We start from the raw sequence: 22,421 nt of genomic DNA, 5'->3' as shown, positions 1-22,421 counted from the left end.
AAGTGTGTTTCAGGTTGCACCTACAAGTCATTACTGGGAATGATCTCGTCATGCATTCCGCTGATCCCAGATTGCAGACTACATATGCAACCCCTACAGGAGCAATTGGACGCCCAGTGGCTTCAGGTACAGGGCTCTTTCGAGGACAAAATTCTCAGCACATCGGCAATGCGGACCACCATGTCTTGGTGGGTGACACCAGCCAACTTGTCCAGCGGTCTCACGTTTCTTCATCAGGTGCCCCGCTACATAGTGACAACGGATGCCTCCCTCGAAGGTTGGGTTGCCCACCTTCAGGATCTACAAATCAGCGAGTCCTGGACTCGAAAAGACAAACAACTCCACATAAATCAGCTGGAGCTCAAGGTGATAGATTTGGCTCTAAAAGGCTTTTTACCAAGGCTTCTAAACTCGAAAGTTTTGATCAGGACAGTCAATACTACGAGCATGTTTTATCTAAACAAGCAGGGTGGCACAAGGTCTCTACAGCTCTCGCAACAGGCTCAGAACATCTGGAAATGGACCATAGCGAACAACATTTCTCTGAGGGCGGAGCACGTACCAGGACAGACCAACATTTTGGCGGATAACCTGAGCAGGATGATTATCCAGTATCACGAGTGGGAACTAGACCTGGAGGGTCTCAACCAATTCTTCCGATTATGGGGCAGACCAAATCTCGATCTGTTTGCCACATTCTAGAACAAGAAATGCCCTTATTATGCAAGCTGGCTTCCCCAAAAAGGGGCATGGGGGAATGCGTTTTCAATGAGATGGTCAGGAGTCTATGCCTATGCTTTTTCTCCGATCCCACTGATAACGAGAGTCATCGGCAAGATGAAGACAGAAGGTTGTCGCCTTCTATTAATAGCACCCAGGTGGCCCAGACAGGTGTGGTTCACGGAACTCCTCATGTTCGTGGAACAGCCACATGTGATACTCAGACGGAAGCCAACCCTGTTGACAGTGCACCAGGACCAGGTCACACATCCAGATCCGTCATCTCTTTACTTGTCGGCCAGGCTCCCGAATTCAATGAATACGCCACTTTAGACATCTCTTCCGAATGTAGGGCAATTCTAGCCAAAGCTAGGGCAGGCACTACCAATAAGACCTACAGGTTGAAATGGAAGTGTTTTTGTGTGTGGTGTGCGGTGGAAAGAATCCATCCTATCTCTTCTCTTCCGGAACAGGTACTGCCATATTTGTTGCACTTGGCAAAGTCTGGTCCCTCCTATTCCTCCATCCGAGTGCACGTGGCAGCAATTTCAAGGTACTGCCGATCTAAAGACACTGTCTTGTTATATTCTACCAGGATTGTGAAGCAATTCCTTAGGGGTCTGTTTCGAGCTTTTCCACCGGTGCGGAAGACTCCACTGTTATGGTCCCTAAATGTGGTCGTGGGGCAACTCATGAAACCCCCTTTTGAGCCAATCCACAGGGCAGAACTGAAATTCATTTCATGGAAAACTGCATTGTTACTGCTCTTATTTGGGCTAAGAGAGTAAGTGAAATCCAGGACTTCACCATCAAAGAGCCTTTTCTTCAATTCACCACTACTGGCATAATTCTTCGGACGAATCCTAAGTATATTCCGAAAGTGCCCTCAAGTTTCCATTTGGATGAGCCCGTCATCTTGAAAACCTTTTTTCCTAACTCGCAGACAGTAGCAGAAATGGCGTTGCATTTGTTGGATATTAAGAGATGTTTGAAGTTTTAACTTCGGAAAACATGGAACATACGCAAATCAGACCAGTTATTTGTGCCCTTTGGAGATGCGAGGAAGGGCGTTCCAGTATCCAAACAGACTATTGCCAGGTGGATTGGCCTGGCGATCCAGTTCTGTCATACTCTGGCTGGTAAACCGCTCCACAGCAAAGTGAGAGCTCATTCTACAAGGGCAGTAGCCGCGTCTGCAGCACTCTTTGCAGAGTGCCCCTGCAGCATATTTGTAGAGTGGCCACATGGTCCAGCCAACATACTTTCACAAGACACTACTGTCTCGAAGAGACGAATAGCATGGATACAGCGGTGGGGTAGGCAGTGCTGAGGCATTTATTTCATTAAGGTGAGCCTCTCTGGACATCTCACCTCCACAAACACGGTATGTGAACTACGTTTCCTTAATCTGGTCAAGGTTAACCTTCCTACTTTTAATGATTATTGTGGTTATTATTATTGTAGCTAGCTCGATACTTATCGTGATGCTGATGTTTTTGGTCATTGTGCCTGATTGTTATCTTCCTGTGAACATTGGTATATTGCTATTGAGTAATGACTAGGAGTAGAGTTACTCTTATTATTATTTTTATTATTATTGTTCTTAATATGAGAATACAGCTATTATCTGGTTAACCAATATTACTGCTCGCTACTTTAATTCAAGCATGTGAATCTATGAAAGATCCAATACTGGAGAAGAAAATTAGTTACTTACCTGTAACTGTGGTTCTCCTGTATTGGTATCTTTCATAGATTCACATGCAACCCACCCTTCTCCCCTCAGAGGCTCCCCTTATGGATGAACCTTCTGCTTCACACTTGTACTAGAAAATCTGAGGGAAAGAGCCTCTGTTGGGAGTATTCTAGTGGGTGTTGACGCCTGATTGGCTGTGGCTCAGGTTTGGGTCTTTTTTTATAAAAGAACTTGGATAGGCTATAGAAGTGCCTTTTTGGGCCATTATGGCCTAGTGTGTGACACTTACTGCTATATGTATTTAAAGTTACCGTGAGGCTCCCACCTCGATGACGGGGATGATTCAAGCATGTGAATCTATGAAAGATACCAATACTGGAGAACCACAGTTACAGGTAAGTAACTAATTTTCATACACGTTTTCAAGGTACATAGATGTGGAGTTAAGAAACGTGCACATACATTCTTACCTTCATGCTATGCATATTGTCAAGGTGCATATATTGGAGTTGAGAATATTTACCTATGTTTACTCACCTTACAATATTGTGGTGGTCAGTAGCCTAGAAATAATATTTTGATAGGATGATATTTAAAAATCGATATTGTAGTAGGAAAAATTCGAATAAATATGGTCTTAACTTCTCATGTGGGCATTGTGTAATTATTGCCCTGGCTTACCAGGACTACGAAACCCCTCTTGTGTGTTTTGCAGGACAGTGCAGCAACCGTGAGCTGTGAGTCCAATATATCCCAGCGGGATGAGGAGGAAGAGGATGAGGAAGGGTTGAAGGATGGTCTCAAAGTCAGGACAGTTCCACTCAAGACTCCCACCTCTAAAGAGAGATTCAGGCAGTTTGCCTTGAAGGTGAATATTAACCACTGGAAGAGCAGGGGGGTGTATTGTACACACATGTAATGCAAATTCAACAGGCCAAGTAACATATTTTGGGGAACTCACTGAATGGCAACCATTCATGGACAAGATAGTACCAATGAAAATACAGTAGCTGAGTCAAATGTTAATGAGTATGTCAAATTCATGGGGATTCACTGAGAGGTCCATCACTCAATGACTAGTTAGTGTCACTGGAAATACTGTGGCATATTCATAGATTACAAGGTAGATTATATCTTTCAGGATTCATTGAGAAGTCACGTTTCAAGATCAAAGTATTATCCCTGCGGATAGAGTAAGCGGTCTGCCACTCAAGGACAAGGCAGAGTGCCATGGAGTTCAGTGGCAAAGTACATATGGCAAGATGTAGGCATTAATCCTGGGAATTTATTGAGAGGTACACCACTCAAGGACAAGGCGGTGTTGTAGAGAATTAATTTGCATGGTCACAGGTCACGAATGGGTTCTATTCCGGGTGATTATCAGAATCAAGGTAATGTTCAGATTTCATTAGCATAGTCATAGCTCTCAAAGTAGAGCATGCCTCTTTGGACTCAGTAAGAGGGTCCTGGGCAACAGCTATTCACAGGAATTCACAGCTGCGACTCAGGCCTGGAACTAGGGCATTGTCTAGGAAGTGGCTAATGTCAGTATCACCAGCCATAACTAGGCCATCAACTTATGAATTCACTCATATGTGCATAGGTCAAAATCTGGTCATATTGATAAAGGCCCAGCCTAAGAGCCAGACTTGACCATTGCAAGTCAATGATGTGAAATGGGGCTGCATGACTGTTTATTTCCCTTGGAATTCATGGGCAGGAAAAGTTACATAGCTAAACTGAAGAAGACACAGGTCATGCCTTTTTGTGTAGAGGGAGGACTGGTCAATACGGCCCATGTCATGCCCCCTCCCTGTCATACAGGAAGTACTAGCAGCCATGCCCCCGGCACATAATTAGTGGTTATAATGCAAGGATTGGTATTACGGCCCATGACAGGTAATGTAAAGACTGGAGGTAAAAGGCACACGTGATGCCCTCTGAACTGAGGTCTGAATACAATTGCCAGGTCTTCGCTCCTGGGTTTGCACCTTAAAATACAATGAAGGGGCTTGAGGTTACATCCCAAGCTTTGCTTTTCGTCAAAACATGAGAACAAGTTGCAAAGGCCCAGGTCATGACACTAAGCATGGGAAAACTGCTGACTGTCTCCAGCTGCTGTAAAGCAAATGATGCCAGTTGTCCATGGTGCCTTCTCTAACTAATGTATAACAGATTCCACTTTTCCTTCTCTCTCCAGGTCTGGGGGGTGCGATGGTCTGCCTTGCCATATGACCGGCTGCCCGACTGGCTGAAAGACAATGACTTCCTCTATAATGGGTACCGCCCTCCCTTACCTTCATTCCGTGCCTGCTTTTTAAGCATATTCCGGCTGCACACAGAGACAGGCAACATCTGGACCCATCTCCTTGGTAAGCGTAAACCTAAGACAGTATATCAGTGTGCAAGGGTCAAAGAGCCTGACCTCACAGAGCGTTTCCTTTGGTAATAAATTGTTGATTGATAACTGACATTTTAAATTCTTCTAAGACTCTTGGTAGGGTGTTATTAGTCAGGGTATTGAGTTGGGAGCATCAGACAACAGTGTAGCAAACTTCATTGACACCACATGCTGTTACTGTACATGTTGTATTATAATCCATTAGAGAGGTGTCTGAGTTTAGAGGTACCAATGACAGCTACTGTAAAGGTCATATTATAGTCCTTTTGACCCATGTCTGACTCATTGGCTGGGTACTTTGTCATCTTTGTGCATTGGAATTATGTGGTGTAAAGAGCCAGAACGTTTTGCTGATGGCTATCTCTGCTGTCTAAGTCCTGAACCTGTAACTTATATTTCTTCAGCACTGAATCTGTCACAGATTAACTTGCTTGAGTTTTCCTCAGTACCCATTGTTCTCCAGCATCAGGTCTTTCATACATTCACATGCTTGCATCATTTCCACTCGTCAAGCTGGGAATCCCCATTAACATTAAATTGCAACAGACGGTGTTAAAAAGGTCACAGGGCAACCAACAGTGTTTGTTTAGCAGCATGTCCACCTCATTTGAAACAGCTAAAACGTCAGTTGTTGAGGTGGCTGTGCTAAGCTCTCTGCACCCCTTAGAAGCCATCATTGCTTAGATTTATACTGCATCTCATAGTTGTGTCCCTGGAAGAGTTTTGCTCTTTACTGTCACAAACCTTATTTTGTGTTGGATTTTGACTTCTACTTGAAGTCAAACTTTGCAAGACAGGCTGTTGTTCAGATGAGAATCCCGCTCCCCATGCTCCCTGTCAGCCAGTATGGAGATTTGCAGATCAAACAGAGGGCCAGAAAGGGAATGGAGAAGAGAAGCAAGAAAGAGAGATACACAGGTGGTTACCGACAACTTCAGAACTTCCGGAAGGAGGCTGCAGGCACAACCAGATTAATGAGACTTGGAGCTGAACAGAGAAATACATGAGTAGCAAGGAACTAAGGTGCAGTTATACAGTTGGTGAGTTAATCAGAAGGGAATTATCTTACCAAACTCAGGGCCTGATTCTCAAAGGTAGACTTACACTTGTGTGTAAGATTACGTTTGTTTGCTATTCAAAAAAGGATTTAAGTAAGTGCGTAGTCTCCGCACATAAAAAGACCTATCTTTTTATGTGAGGTCATTCCGCACTTGTAAAGATGCTACTTGTAAATCCCTTTGTGAATAACAAACAGCGGTAAAGTTACACAGAAGTTGATGACAGCAGGCATTACTGTCTGCCATCAAAGGAGGTTCTTCCAGCTCATTTAATTTCATACTCACCAAGTAGGCTCAGTTGACAGTGCAGATCCTGGATTCGGAGTTGGGACAGGATTTCAGCAAACATGACCAAGCATAATACATAGCACACAGCCCAGCACACCTTGATGCATATTACACATCTTAGTACGAGTAAGGCAAATATGGAGAGTCACCAGAAGGGGACACAGTTTCAGACACAAGAATACAAAGATAATTCTTCTGACAGTCTCCCATTTGAAGGTCACAGTACAGATTGTGTATGTCACTAAACCCAGGTGTCATTACAGGGAACCTCCATTAGTGCAGTTCTGGTCACCATCATAACCACCTCTAGTACATGATGGAAGCCTTCCAGATGCTGGCATCACAGCCTCATCATCATTATTCTCCTTAGATCCACTACCATGGCCACCTCAGCAACATATTCCAGTCCCACTTCAGCAACAGCTCTCCATACTTCTGATGGTATGTTATCCAGACCTACAGGTGCAGCTTCCATTGCTGAGACCAGTACCTCAGCCAGCAAGAGATGTGGAATGTGAAGGCTAACTAGATAGCGATCAGGACACAGACCCAGTTGAGCAGGAAAATGAGACCTTTGTTGACAAGCTAGAGAATGAAGGCATTCACCAGGATGAGAAAGAATGAAGGAACATTATCAATACTTAAAGAAGAGAACACCCTCACAACCAGACTCTCCATCAGAAAACATCACCCAGTTACATTCTTTGTTGGAAAATATCCACTAAGATGTTTCTCCTAATCTTCCAGTGTCTTTAATGTAACAGCAGTGCCTTTTTGTATGCCTTCAAAGAGCAACCCAGGAAGATGACAAAGTATAACCATATCCTGGCTGTTGTGGAAGGAGGGGTTTAAAAAGCATGCCTGTACCTGCTACACAGCCAGCAGTGGGGCTACTCCTAAAAAAAAAGTACAGGGCAACTGACTCCACATCATTATGTTTAAGTGGACACCTGAAACACGATTCCATCATAACAACTATCTGTACCCATCCAGACAGAAACAGTAGGTGTACTCACAACTTGGGGCACAGAGCTGGCTCCATATCAACAATATCCCTAAAGGCAGCAATGCATTGACCGTCCTCAGGCGATACAACCACCAAATGTGGCATGACATCTCTTCTCTAATTGTGTAAATCCCTGTAGACAGAAAGGGGAAGCTAAAGACATAATCAAGGAAAGACCCAGTGCCTCACCATTATTGATACAGCCATGTACTTCTCCAAGGCTGTTTTTGGCAACTAGCAGGTGCTGCATTAGCTAGGAATCAGTGCTCAGGAAGAAAGGCTGGCTCAGGTCAACTTTGTTCCTCTTGGACATGGAAGGAATGATGCTTAACATGCCTTTTGACAGGCTTTGTTTGGCAAACATGGACTGTGTGCTGTACCATATAAACACAGACACTGTTACAGTGCACTCACGAAGAGCGCTACAGTACAGTCAGACATGGTCCTTGCGCATTCTTTCTTGGTTTCCAGATGTTCACAGGCGTACAGCAGAACCTACCAGCTGTAAGTTGGACAAGTTTGCCTATACCTTTCTAGGCAGTCAGACTGCAACCACTGCTATTCATTAGGCACAATGCTGCTTCCATGTACTGCTGAATAAGCCTGACCCGTCTATGGGTCCCACCCCTACTGCTAGTCCCCACACAGGCTGTAGGGGGAATAATCTCATGTTTCAGTCCCAAATGGGCAAAGATTATTACTGATTACTGCTACTTCAGCTGGTGCAGTGTGGGCACACTCTGGAGTCGCTGAAAAGGCCGGCCAATTAGGATAGAACACCCTCTATATCCACGGAAACTTCAGCAGGGAATTCATTTTCTTCTCAAAGCAGTGATTGAGAAACTGCTGGAGTCCCAGAGAAATTGGGGCTTTTACTCTGTGTTCTTCCTAGGCATGAAAGTCACAGTTGAATGGTTACCTATTCAGAACCTCAGATAGTTCAACAAGTTCTGAAGAAAAAATCCTTTTGTATGGTCACCTTGCAAGATGTCCTATTGCTATCACAGAGAGGGTAGGTCCTTACTTCGCTGGAGCTACAAGTAGCCCATTTCCATGTTCCCATACACTTAATGCTGTGGCCAAAAAAGATGGTAATCATTTTACAGACAACTGTGTGGGGTGATGTAGCACTTTGGAGTCTAGGCCCGTGTTGTAACATTGAGAGGGATGCAGACTTTTGAGAGAGCATCATGAATGAGATGCAGTCCTTCAATATAAGTTCCCTATATTCCCTAGACTGGAGTAGTAGGATTAACTTTAAAGGATCTATTTGCCTGATTTTGAGTTTGGTGGAGAGGGTTCTCCATCGCAACTGCGTCAGAGCACCCTGCCCACCAGACCCTTGGTCCCCCTGCCTGATTTATGGGGAGTATGTTGTCTAGCAGGTATGAGTCTATGCAGGTTCTATTGCTGACATACTGCTCGGATGGCCTGATGGAGTATGGGCCTGTAACATGGAGGCCATGCCAGGTCTCAGGCGATATGGGCCTGGAAGACCCGGAGCCGCCAGACATATGCGCCAGGAGGACGATCCAACGCATTATGTCGGTACGCATGGAAAAACATACCGACGTGCTTAAGGACGGAGAGACACTGGGAGGCGGAGAGGAGGAAAAGGCGGGACACTCGAGGAGCAGTGGAGACCCGAGGAGAGAGAGCAGTCGACAGGAGAGCAGACCGGAAGGAAAAGGGTCCGAGGCAGAGACCCAAGCAGCCGACAGAAGCGGGAACGGAGACGCCAGAGAAAACCAAGTCCCCAGGAGGAACGCTGAGGCACTGGAGGGTCGTGGCTGGTACAGGTACGAGATTGCATACGCAGTCGCTTACAGTCTAGGGCAAAGAGGAGTGGGGAGGTACGGGGAAAGGCATTGAAAGGGGAATCTTCACGGGTATCGTTATACGTTTCCACTATGTATATTGATACTACGTGAGAAGGTTGCGCTGAGGTGATCCAGTAGTGCTTAGCATGCATCAGCACTAGGGTATACTGGGATCTTTAGTTACCCTTTTTGCTTCTAAAACCTTGCATAAAGAAAAATATATATAAAGGAGAAACATACAATAGACCACTTACATAAACCGAGGCCTTTGTTTTATTTTTTCCCCCATGATCCCGGCGGACGGGAAAAGAACCGCAGCATGAGAAAGAAAGAAAAGGGGATAGAAAAAAGATAAAAGAAGAATTTACGGACTATATATGCCCAAGACGTGATTTTATTTCCTATGGAACATTTGTATACTCTCATTTTTTGACTACCCACATAATAATAAACGAAAAGTTAAACCCACGCTACAGCTACCTCTGTGTGCTCCCTATCACAGTGGTGTCAGAAGTTGGATAAAGGAGTTGACAGGAGCAAAACGGGGAGCATAAAGGGCAAACGATCTTTGGAAGACATGATAGCTCGACTTGCACAGGGGCAACGACTTCTACAGTTAGTATGGGAAGAACAAGCGAAAACCTCCCAGATGGATAGGGAAGCGTTACAAAACACATATGGGGAGACTAAGAAACTATACTTGAACAAGTAGGGCTACACACAGAACACTATAGACTGAAATTCGAGAAAACAAAATTGAGTGTCTCAGAAACCTCCAGGGCTCTTTTCTATAGGCTCCAAAGAAGAGATTATCCACATGTTGTTGGAACAGTTCCTGGAGGCACTACCCGCGGGTACACACACACAATTGGATCAAACAACATCCTGATGTCTCAGTTTCCCAAGCTATTGAGTTAGCAAATGCTTATCATAGAGCTTCCGAGTTCAAAGTAACTCCAACGAAAAGGATAACCCAAGCTCTAAGAAGTAGCATTCCTTCTCAGAAAACCAGTTATCAAACACCCCAGGAAGGCGACCTAAATGTGCGTTACCCACCCTAGGAACCAAGCCAAATTCCCCAGTGTTATAACTGTGCTGAGTGGGGCCACATCAGACGGAACTGTCCTCATAAATTACCCACTCTGGAGCCAATGGAGGTTGGACTAACAAGGGGCAGGGTCCTGTGTCCAGGTGGGAAGACCCCGCGATATACCAAAACGCTGAAAGTGAATCAGATAACAGCTCTGGCATTAATACATTCAGGGTGTAGTGAATCAGTAATCAAGGCAAGCCAGATCTCTGCCAAACAATGGGTCGTAGGAGAAACCGTCATCAATTGGTTGAAGATATCATTATAGGTACGGATTATCCAGACTTTCAGAACTTGTTGGAAGAAACACGTATGCAGAATCGAGTAACGGCCTGGATGACCCATGCCCCTTTCTCCACCAAAGATATAGAGCTCGGTAAGGACAAAACAATAGTAACCAAAAGAGGAAAGACAGAACAAAGCAAAGGCCTCTACAAAAAAGACCCAGCAGTTGACCAATCCATTTCTCCTCCTGCATAGAAGAGAGTCCTATCCATACCTGGGCGTTTCAGAATATGTCAGAGAGACGATGCCTCCCTGAAAAATGCGTGGAAATCCACTGTCGCAGAACCCACTGGTGAGGTGGGTTTCTATTTTCTCATCGAAAATGGGTTATTATATAGAATTGTACAACAGAACAAGAACCTAATAAGCTAGTTGGTTGTTCCTTTTCCATTCCGTATACAGGTACTACTTCTGATGGATACAACTACCTGTGGATTCCTCACCTAATGAATACTCCCATGGCGCCAGCATTCGACGGAAATCTTCTTACTAGTCTCTGCACGTCGACGAGGACGTCACTCTAGCCCACGCGACGCCGTCTGACGTCATACAGGCAATAAGAGGTCCTCGACGACGTGCCGACGTCAGTTCCCTTTTTTCTGTGCATTCGAAACGTTTATCTTCGAGGGAGCAACTGTTACTTTTGTGGTTACAGTGTATTTTTGCTGCGTAGTCTTTCGCTGTGGTAATAATGTCGCAGAGAAAGTCTGGATTCAAGCCTTGTCGTGAGTGTGGAGGCAAGATGTCAGTGACGGATCCTCATTCCGATTGCCTTTGGTGTTTGAGCTCCGACCACGACGTCTCGACTTGTGATTCATGCCAGCACATGAATCCAAAGGCCCTCAAGGAACGTGAGGCGAAGCTGTTTATGGCGAAATCGAAGGAGAAGCATCACAAGAAGTCTTCTTCACCAAGACATCGGCGTCATCGAGACTCCCGGCGCCGTAGAGAATCTCGGCGTCATTCAAAGGAGACTCGTTCCAGGTCTTCGGATCGGCGCCGAAGGACATGGGAGATCAGTCCCACGGTTACGCCGCATCCTTCGACGCCGTTGCCCTCTCCGGCGTCTCCGACTTCACCTGGACAGGCGTCGGTGATTGAGGTATTGGAGCCTCAGGTGTTTTCTCCGGCGTTGCAGACGTCGAGGCCGGCGTCGGGGTCGCCTCCGAGACAGGCACCCCAGTATCCGGCTTTTCCCACCCCTTGAGCCGATAGTTCCGCATTCTTGAATGCGATGTATGCCATCTTCCAACAGATGGCTCCAGGGGGTGCTCCGGCTGGGCCTTTGGCCTTTTCATTGGGTGATCCTGCGCCTCTTCGGCCGGCACCCTTTATGCCCTTTCCCCCTTTTGGGAACGTGGGCTCGGCGCCGGTGTCGGCGCCGGTGGCCGCTCCGGTGGCTTCAGAGGGATTGGCCCCGGGGATTTCCATCCCGTCGACGTCGGGATTTCGGCCTGTGACTCCGGTGGGTCCATCTGCTTCGACTGCTCTTTCGTCGGCGCCGAAGTTACCTGTGGCGCCGGACGCGGCGTCGGTGGCTTCTGAAGATCGGCGCCGATCTTCGACTTCGGCGGAGGCATTGTCGACTCCGCGTATTGAACAACGGCTTCATTCGAGGAGACGTGCTCTCCGTGTATTAGAGGAGCAGGAGTACCAACGAGCCCTGGAGGAAGGAGAGCTAGAGGACTCGGGTGATGGGCTGCGTGGTCTGGAGTCGGCCAGTGGGCTGGACACTTCCCCTGAGTGGGATCTTTCGTCCCCGGGAGAATATACTGAGGAGGCTGCTTCCTTTCACGCAGTGGTACGGAAGGCAGCTAGTTTTTTGGACCTGCCTTTGCCGGTGGTGGAGGCAAAACAAAACCTTCTAACAGAGGTGCTACATCCGGCCTCAGCTGCGGCAGAGCCTCTTTTGCCATTTAATGACGCTCTGCTGGATCCGGTGTTAGAGGTGTGGAAGAGGTCGGCATCTTCCCCAGCAGTTCACAGAGCCGTGGCCAGGAGGTATCGGGCGGCTCCGACTGACCCTGGTTTTCTGTCTAGGCACCCTACGCCGGAGAGCTTGGTGGTGCAGGCCTCCTGTTCATCCAAGTCAGCGCCTGGTTCTTTCCCGACGGTGCCTGGGGACAGAGATTCAAAGAAACTAGAGGCGCAGTCCAAGAAGATATTTTCGTCCTGCAGTCTGGCGTTGAAGGCCACCAACGCAACCTGTATCCTGGGGAGGTATATTCATGCTCTGATGGATGACATTTCCTCATCATTTACAGAGCTTCCCCAGGGTCTTTTGGATGTTGTTTCAAATGCCCAGGCTGCTGCGACCCAGATTATCCAGACTGGACTGGATACGACCGACTCGGTAGCCAGAGCAATGGGCACAACTGTGGTGGCAAGGAGGCAGGCCTGGCTCCGTAACTCGGGCTTTTCTGCGGATGTACAGTCCACATTGTTGGATCTCCCGTTTGATGGGGACAAACTGTTTGGAGCCAAGGCTGATTCGGCCTTGGAACGTTTTAAGGAGAGCAGGGCCACGGCTAAGTCGTTAGGGCTCCAAGCTCCTTCTTCCACGGCCTCTTCCAGATTTTTCAGGAGGTTTCGTGGATTTGGGCGTGGCTCTTCCTCCTCTTCCTTTCGGGGAAGATATCAGCAACCTGCCTCTTCCCATCCCTATAGATCTTTTAGAGGGAGAGGTAGGGTCCGCACCAGAGGAGCCTCTCAGCAGCACTCTGCCTCTTCCTCGTCCTCTGGAGGGGTGCAGCAGGGAAAGCAGCCTTAGGCTTCCACCATTTCTCACTCACTCCTCTCCTGTAGGGGGAAGATTACAGCAGTTTCTCACCAAATGGAAGACTGTTACAACGGACATTTGGGTTCTCAGTATTGTGGGAAAAGGCTACACCCTTCCCTTTCGGGAGTTCCCGCCCCTCATCCCGCCCCGCCCTTCTTATTGTTCAGAAGAACACCTCCTGTTGCTAGAACAGGAGGTACAAGCCCTCCTTTCAAAGGGCGCGGTGGAGTTGGTCCCAGAGCAGGAAAGGGGTCGAGGGTGTTACTCAAGGTATTTCCTGATTCCCAAGAAGGATGGTCGTTTGAGACCAATCCTGGACCTGAGGATCTTGAATTGGTTCCTCAAGCAGGAAAAGTTCAAGATGCTGACCCTAGCACAGGTGCTTTTGGCGTTGAACAAGGAAGACTGGATGGTGTCTGTCGACTTGCAGGATGCTTACTTTCATATCCCGATACTCAAGTCACACAGGAAGTATCTCCGGTTTGTGGTGGGATCGCAGCACTATCAGTTTGCGGTCCTTCCTTTTGGTCTTACTTCAGCACCTCGAGTCTTCACAAAGGTGATGTCGGTGGTTGCGGCAGAACTCAGAAGAAAGGGGATAGCAGTATTCCCTTACTTGGACGACTGGTTGATCAAAGCCAAGTCCCCGGAGCTTGTGTCGCATCATCTGCAGTCAACAACCCAGTTGTTGTTCGACCTGGGTTTTTCGGTGAACGAGCCCAAATCTCACCTAGAGCCCTCTCAGCGCCTCCTGTTCATAGGGGCAGTACTGGATACAACATTGGGTCGGGCCTTTCCTCCGCCTCAGCGGATTCAAGATATTCAGGATCTGGTTCCAATGTTTCGAACTGGAGCGGTAGTTCCAGTCCTCAAGGTCCTTCGTCTGCTCGGTCTGTTTGCCTCCTGCATTCTGTTGGTCACGCATGCTCGCTGGCACATGAGGGCTCTTCAGTGGTGCCTCCGAAGGCAGTGGTCTCAACACAAAGGGGATCTAGAGAGTACTGTCAAGATCTCCAGAGATGCTGCTGTGGATTTGAAGTGGTGGATTGCAAGCAACAATCTTTCACAAGGAAAGCCGTTCCAGCAGTCGCCACCAGTGGCCACAGTCATAACGGATGCTTCCACTCTAGGGTGGGGAGCTCATCTGGGGGATCTGGAGATCAAAGGCCTTTGGTCTCCAGAGGAACAGATGTTTCACATCAATCTGTTAGAGTTACGGGCTGTACGTCTGGCTCTCAAGGCCTTCCTCCCTTCCCTTCGTGGTCAGTCGGTACAGGTCCTAACGGACAATACTACCACGATGTGGTACATAAACAAGCAGGGAGGAGTGGGGTCGTACCTTCTCTGCAGAGAAGCTCTTCGACTATGGTCCTGGGCAAAGGACCATCAGATTTGCTTGATAGCAAACCATCTGGCCGTAGTCTTGAACGTGCATGCGGACAGTCTCAGTCGCCAATTCTCGGCAGACCACGAGTGGTATCTCCATCCAGATCAAGTCCGTTTAATCTTCCAGAGGTGGGGGTTTCCTCGGGTAGATCTGTTTGCCACTCGAGAGAACGCGCATTGTCCGTCATTCTGCAGCCTCCAGTATCCGATGCAGGGAGCGTTGGGGGACGCGTTTCAAATAACCTGGTGCGGCCAGTTGCTTTACGCGTTTCCTCCCATACCCTGGATTCCTCGAGTATTGAGGAAGATTCACCAGGACCGGGCTCTAGTCATCCTAATAGCTCCGGATTGGCCAAGGAGGGTATGGTACTCCGACCTTCTCCAACTCTCAATGTGCCCTCCGCTCCGTCTCCCTTTCAGGGCAGACCTCCTCTCGCAGTCGCAGGGGCAGGTTTTACACCCCAACCTCTAGAGTCTGCACCTACATGCCTGGAGATTGAACGGGGCAACCTGAGTTCTTTCTCTCTCCCGCCTGAGGTAGTGGATGTTATATTAGCGGCCAGGCGACACTCCACTAAATCTATCTACGCTAATAGATGGTCTAAATTTGTTGCGTGGTGTGGAGAGAGGCAGATTGATCCTTTGCATGCTCATCTATCGGAAGTTTTGTCTTTTGCTCTGTCTCTAGCGCAGAAAGGTTGTGCAGTGGCTACCATTAAGGGTTATTTATCGGCCTTGTCAGCCTTCATATGTCTTCCAGACCAACCATCTTTATTTAAATCCCCTATTGTTATCAGATTCTTGAAAGGTCTTCTAAATAAATATCCTCCAAAGCCATTCGTTATGCCGCAATGGGATTTGTCCTTGGTCCTGACTTTCCTTATGGGGTCCCCTTTTGAACCTATGCATTCTTGCCCCTTAAGGTATTTGGTTTTAAAAACAGTCTTCCTGATAGCTATAACATCAGCAAGGAGAGTGAGTGAGTTGCAGGCCTTATCAGTAAAGCCCCCTTATACAACTTTTTATGGGGATAAGGTGGTGTTGAGGACCAAGGCTGCTTTCCTCCCGAAGGTTGTTTCACCTTTCCATTTGGCTCAGGCAATTACTTTGTCCACGTTCTATCCTCCGCCTCATCCTTCCAAAGAGGAAGAAAGACTGCACCGTCTGGACCCAAAGAGGGCGTTGAGCTTCTTTATTGATAGAACAAAGGATTTCAGGCTGGAGGATCAGCTGTTTATTGGATACGTGGGCAAGAGGAGAGGAAAGGCAGTCCATAAGAGAACACTATCCAGGTGGGTTGTTCTTTGCATTAAAATCTGTTACTCTTTGGCAAAGAAGGATCCTCCTGAGGGCATTAGAGCTCATTCCACCAGAGCTAAGTCGGCCACTTCGGCCTTGGCCAGAGGTGTTCCTGTGGTCGACATCTGCAAGGCCGCAACTTGGTCGTCCCTTCACACTTTTGCAAAACATTACTGTTTGGATTCTGAGGTTAGAAGGGACGGCCATTTTGCACGGTCAGTGCTGCAGGATTTCTTGGTTTGACCATTTAGGCACCCACCGCCGGGCGTGGTACTGCTTTGGGACTCTATTCATTAGGTGAGGAATCCACAGGTAGTTGTATCCATCAGAAGAACGAGTTACTTACCTTCGGTAACGACTTTTCTGGTGGATACATTAGCTACCTGTGGATTCCTCACGGTCCCACCCGCCTCCCTGTTGCCTTTCTGGTCTTACCAAGTAATCCTTGAGTACGCTCCTCTTGGTCTTCGAGGGTGCAATAGATGTTGTATATAATATATTTATATATGTATATATGTATATATCTTTGTGTATATACTTGATGTGTATATATATTTTAAAAAGAGAGAGTTATATATATATAAAAGATTTACAGTTATTCATGCAATGTTGTGTATTTTTACAATGTTATGGGATGTTGCCTTGCTCTTTCATTGCATTGCCTGGTTGTTCTCATGCACGTAAAAAATGATTGGTACTGACGTCGGCACGTCGTCGAGGACCTCTTATTGCCTGTATGACGTCAGACGGCGTCGCGTGGGCTAGAGTGACGTCCTCGTCGACGTGCAAAGACTAGTAAGAAGATTTCCGTCGAATGCTGGCGCCATGGGAGTATTCATTAGGTGAGGAATCCACAGGTAGCTAATGTATCCACCAGAAAAGTCGTTACCGAAGGTAAGTAACTCGTTCATCTGGCACATGGGCAGGTAGTGGGTGGCCATTATGGCAGGGATAAAACGGAGGAGTACTTCCTCTGCCACTTCTATTGGCAAGGTGACTTTTCAGATATAAGAAAAATCTGTAGTTCTTGTCCAAAATGTCAGCTGGTAAACCCATATTCTGACCCTAAAGCCCCACTACTGCCATTGCCCCTAATCTAGATCCCTTTCCCCCAGGTAGGGATGGATTTGGTGGGACCACTGGTGTATTTTTCCAGAGGCTACCATTATATTTTAGTGTTAGTGGATTATGCCACTCTTTATCCTGAAGCGATACCACTCACCAGAATGACCACCAAAAACACAGCACACGCCATGCTTGGGTTTTTCTCTAGAGTAGGTTTTTCCCAACAGATACTGACTGACCAAGGAACTCCTTTTATGTCACGCCTCATGACCCAGATATGCCAACTTCTGGGGGTGAAACAGATACGTTCATCTGTATATCATCCCCAAACGGACAGCTTGATGGAGAGTTATAACCGAACCATCAAATCCCTTCTGAAAAAACCCATCACAGAGTCAGGAAGGAACTGGGATAAAAAGCTACCCTGGTCGTATACGCCATCCGAACCCATGTACAAGCCTCAACTGGCCATAGTCCATTTGAGATGGTATTTGGAAGACACCCAAGGACGCTTCTATATGGCAGCAGAGTAGTGGGAGGAGAAAGAGGAAGAAGAACAGGATATACTGAAGAACACAACAACAACTAAAAGAAAGCCTTTACACTGTCTGGGAAGATGTGAGGCTACACCTGGAGTAGACCTAAGGGAAACAGAAAAAAAGGTATGACATCAGGATAAGACTCAGAGATATACTTATTGGAAGAAAGGTTTTGGTGTTATTACCCGCAGAAAACAAACTGATAGCTAAGTGGCAGGGTTCATTTAGAGTCCTAGAAAAGGTTACCCCGGTTACTTCTGGAATTGAAATCCGACACACTTCTAGGAAAAGCCAGATATAACATGTCAATCACCTGAAGCCCTGGGAAGAAGGGAACCCCCACCTAGGGCAGCTGACTCTGTCTTCTTCATAAATAAGACTAAGACCTCAGAGATACCTTTACTTTCCCAGCCTAACAAAGAGGAAGATGTCACACTAAACTTAAGCCCCAATCTGACAGAGCAGCAAAGGACCCCAATACTAAGACTACTCAAAGGCCACAAAGGAGTTTTCTCCAAAACCCCAGGAAAAACCTCATTAGTTCAACCTAATGTCAGAATCGAGGTAGGGAAAACCGTACGCCTAAAACCATATTGTATCCCAGAAGGCAGGAGACAGGTGGTAGAAAGGGAGGTACAAGATGTTACAGGCAGGCATAATAGAAGCGTCCAACAGTCCATGGTGTTCCCCAGTAGTGCTAGTGCCAAAACTAAACAGTACTATCAGATTCTGTATAGATTTTTGCCAATTGAATGCCATAACTACCTTTGACACCTATCCGAAGCCCCGAGCTGATGAAATGACTGAACGGTTGGCCAGGCCAAGTATCTCTCCACATCAGACCTAACTAAGGGAAATTGGCAGATCCCCCTGAACCCCAGGGACAAAGAAAAAATTGTGTTTTCTACACCATCAGGACTATATAATTCCTTAGTATTGCCATTGGGTTACATGGGGTCCCAGCAACCTTTCAGCGTCTCATGGATACGATACTGAGACCCCACCAAGGGTACGCAGCAGCCTATCTTGATGATATCGTCATCTACGGCAACACCTGGGAACAGCACCTGAATCAGCTGTCGGCAATTCTACAGTCCTTAGAGGATGCTGGGCTGATAGCCAATCCAGAGAAATGTAAACTATCAAGGAACTCCATTAACTATCTAGGTTATGTAATAGAAAAGGGCCACATCAGACCACAGGGAGATAAAACTGAGGCGATCAGAAAGATATCCCCTCCCAAAACGAAATGCGATGTGTGTTTATTCTTAGGAATGGTGGGGTATTATTGACGCTTTATACCCCATTATTCCTCCCACGTGGCACCTCTTACAGACCTTCTAGCTAAGAATCAACCAAACAGGATAGCTGGACTGACTGAGGCTCAGTTTAACAGTTTTCAAAGACTCAAAGAGATGTTGGTTACTCATCCCGTTCTACAAAGTCCCAATTTTGCTAAACCTGTCACATTACAGAGAAATGCCTCTGACCAAAGCCTAGGTGCTGTCCTTTCACATGAAGGACTTCCCCACCCCATTGCATATATCAGTCAGCAATTACTATCTCGGAAAAAACAGTGAAAAAGAGTGTCTGGCCATAAAATGGGCTATTGAGGCCCTACAGAATTATCTAGTAGGATGACCCTTTGCGTTGATCTTGCCCTATTGACCTGGTTAGCATACCATAAAGATACCAACCAGCGAGTGTTGAGATCCCTTCAACCTGGTACCACTCAAACAAATGCGGATTTCCCCTCGAGATGTCCTATAGACCCGTGGCTGTATCAGCCATCTTCAGGGGAGAGTGACTGTAACAGGGAGGCCATACCAGGGTCAGGCGATATAGGCCTGGAAGACCCGGAGCTGCCGGGACCTAAGCTCCAGGGAGACGATCCAACGCATTACGTTGGTACGCGTGGAAAAACATATCGCTTAAGGATGGAGAGACACTGGAAGGCGGAGAGGAGGAAAACCCGGGACACTCGAGGATCAGTGGATACCCAAGGAGAGAGAGCAGTTGACAGAAGAGCAGACCAGAAGGAAAAGGGTCCGAGGCAGCGACCCAAGCAGCCTACGGAAGCGTTAATGGAGACACCAGAGAAAACCGAGACTGGGAGGAACGCTGAGGACCACCACGGCCCTGTAGCAGGGACGAGATCCCTTATGCAGTCACAGTCTTGGGCACAGAGGACAGGGGAGGTACGGGGAAGGGCTGTGAAAGGGGAAACTTCACAGGCATCGTTATAAGTTTCTACTATGTATATAGATACCACGTGAGAAGGTTGTACTAAGGTGATCCAGTAGTGCTTTGCACGCATCAACACCAGGGTATACTGGGATCTGTAGTTACCCTTTCTGCTTCTAAAAAAAAACCACACTCTCACCCCCCCCCCCCCCCCCCCTCAGAAAACCCCTTATTGCATGAAGATAAAAAAATATAAAGTAGAAAAGGATAAACATACAATAGACCACCTACCGGAACAGGGCCTTTATTTTCTTTTCTCCCCCATGATCCCGGGTGACGGGAACCTTGAAAGACGGAGGAACTTCCTGTAACGGGAAAAGAATCAGAGAATGAGAAAGAAAGGAAAGAGGATTGAAAACAGACAAATAAAGAACTACGGACTATATTTGGACAGGACGTGGTTTCATTTCTTATGGAACATCTGTATACTCTAATTTATTGACTACCCACATAATAATAAACGAAAAGTTATACCCACGCTACAGCCGCCTCTGTGTGCTCACTATCATAGGGCCGTCAGAGTTAACACATAACACCATCACCCCTATTTAGAATGGATGGTGTTATCTGTAAAACCTGAAGGTGAGGGACAGTAAAAACAAAATAATGATTCCCACACCATGGGAGAAAACTTCAATGTTGGGGGGGGGGTCACTATTTTTTGCATTTTTAAAAATAAAATCACGTTTTGGATTTTTTTTTTTTTTTTTTTAAAGTAAAAACTTGTTAAAAGTGTGATAGATGGCCCGGGAGTGGGAGGCAGGGAAACATGCTGCCTAGTACACTAGCATCAGAAGAGAATAGTCAAAGTAGCGCACAACTTCCTGGGACTTCGAACTATTAAACAAAGGTGCTTAATGTACGACGGTGTCGAAGCGCAAGTTGAGCAAACAGCATTCCTTTGTGATGTAACTGTTTCGCAGATTAGCCTGACTGAGCTTGTTGTTTGTTTGATATCACTTCAAAATGCAATAAAACATTTTAATTTTTTTAAAGTGTGATGAATGCTTGCCAATTTAACAATACAATACGTCTGTCAAACTCTTAACACATTGACTAGAACCGCCATGAGTAATAGACAGTGGTTGTTTACAAATGGTCATTATTTCTTCCTTGTCAGATCATATAACAGAAGGACCTTCCATACCCATTACCTGTATCCATGTGGCAATACATTATATTATTTTAAACAAATGTAAATGAGAATAGCTGATCAGCAGTTCATCTTTCCTTTAGCATTTGTTCCCCCACTTTCCTGAACCAGTAGTAATAAGTACAGATATTGTTACTTCCGGATATTTTCTATGAAAACGAATATTTCCTCAATTTTCGAGTGAAGCCTCGTCTATCAAGAAGAGATTCATCCAAATAAGTAACAATAGAAATACACCGAGAGTACAGACAAGAGGATAGAAACATAACTACACTTTTGTAGTTAGTACTCAGAGTAATTCACCAGTAGACTGGAATCTTGTAGATCATCCTTCCTTCAGACAGGAACATGTTTAGAATAATACATTAATTATACATTCTGAAGTGAAAGGGAGAAATCGGCCTAGACTCCCAGCCCCACAGAACCATGTTATCAAAAGAATAGAGGATCTGTATTTACGATAGCACCCGATAATACAAATCCTTCTAAAATACAACTCTTGTAACATAAGGTGTTATTGGGAAAATGTTTCACATTTATCTCATAGCCATTTGAATGGGGAACACTAGGGAGCTGACACAACTCAACAAATCATCTTTCAGAAGTTTTCTGGCAGGGCATGTATATCGAGGCAGCTAATATTTGTAAAACATGTCCTATTTGTCAACTAAAGAAATATGACTCCATTGCAGAATTGCATCTACGCCATTACCTTTCATTCAGGTGTCATTCCAGTGGATTGGCATGGACTGCTACACCCTCTGATTCACCCTGAGAGGGATTACTAATATATCAGTGTCATAGTAGACTGTGCTGCAAGATATTCAGAAGCTTTTTCTCCAAGAGGAAGAAACCACTGCAGTACATCTGTGTGATCATTTAATTCACTTTTTCCCCCCGCATAGGATTTCCATTACCGGCCAAGGTACTAATTTGATATATCTTGTGTGGAAATCACGGTGCACGTCAATTGAGCATATTCACCTTATGTTTAATAAATGTGGGGGGGGGGGGGGGGGGGGCGGCCTTGAAAAAGTCAGTAGTTATGTATGTCAGCTGTATTTGTCCATGAAGACTTTGGCCAAATAAGCAGCAGATTTCAGAATTCTTAAGGATTCAATAATAAGTCTTTAGCTGTACTCACCTGCAGTATTATATTGCTGATTTTGTGTTTAAATTACCTTATTACATACATGGATATACTAGTTATGGACAATGGTTTTATCTGCTGATATGGATTTTGAATAAAAAGTGAAACCTATACTGCATGTGGACGGCTGTTTGGTTACCAATACCACCATTTTGGACATTAAATTTTGGTGTACTCCAGACCATCCCACAATCATTCAAATGTGGTTTTTAACAATACTCTTGTTGCATTTTACAGATAGCAATGATGCAGCCTGACATAGCACCCACAAAACACTGTTTGTATACTACTATATATTTTGTTCTTTCCTGCATTACCTTATATTTGTTTGGATGTGTGGTTAATGTAACCTACTACTACCAGTTATAAAGTTGTTATCATTGTTGTGATGTCGTGGAGCTATAGCATTGGAGACTAAAACACAAAGTGGATCTGTTAGCAG

General features: G+C 46.1%; 1 protein-coding gene across 1 annotated transcript in view; it reads left to right on the top strand.

Moving 5' to 3' along the window:
- The first annotated feature begins 773 nt into the window (after window positions 1–773).
- LOC138262299 (adiponectin receptor protein 1-like) overlaps window positions 774–22,421 on the top strand; it is a 147,490-nt gene continuing 125,842 nt past the window's right edge. Inside the window, exons 1-3 of the mRNA XM_069212199.1 lie at window positions 774–1,073; window positions 3,132–3,284; window positions 4,617–4,788. Of these exons, the coding sequence (XP_069068300.1) occupies window positions 774–1,073; window positions 3,132–3,284; window positions 4,617–4,788 (625 nt within the window). The remainder of the gene's footprint in view (window positions 1,074–3,131; window positions 3,285–4,616; window positions 4,789–22,421) is intronic.

The sequence above is a fragment of the Pleurodeles waltl genome, chromosome 10, assembly GCF_031143425.1.
Source record: "Pleurodeles waltl isolate 20211129_DDA chromosome 10, aPleWal1.hap1.20221129, whole genome shotgun sequence".
NCBI classification, from domain to species: Eukaryota; Metazoa; Chordata; class Amphibia; order Caudata; family Salamandridae; genus Pleurodeles; species Pleurodeles waltl.
This window is presented reverse-complemented; position numbering and strand designations above follow the sequence as displayed.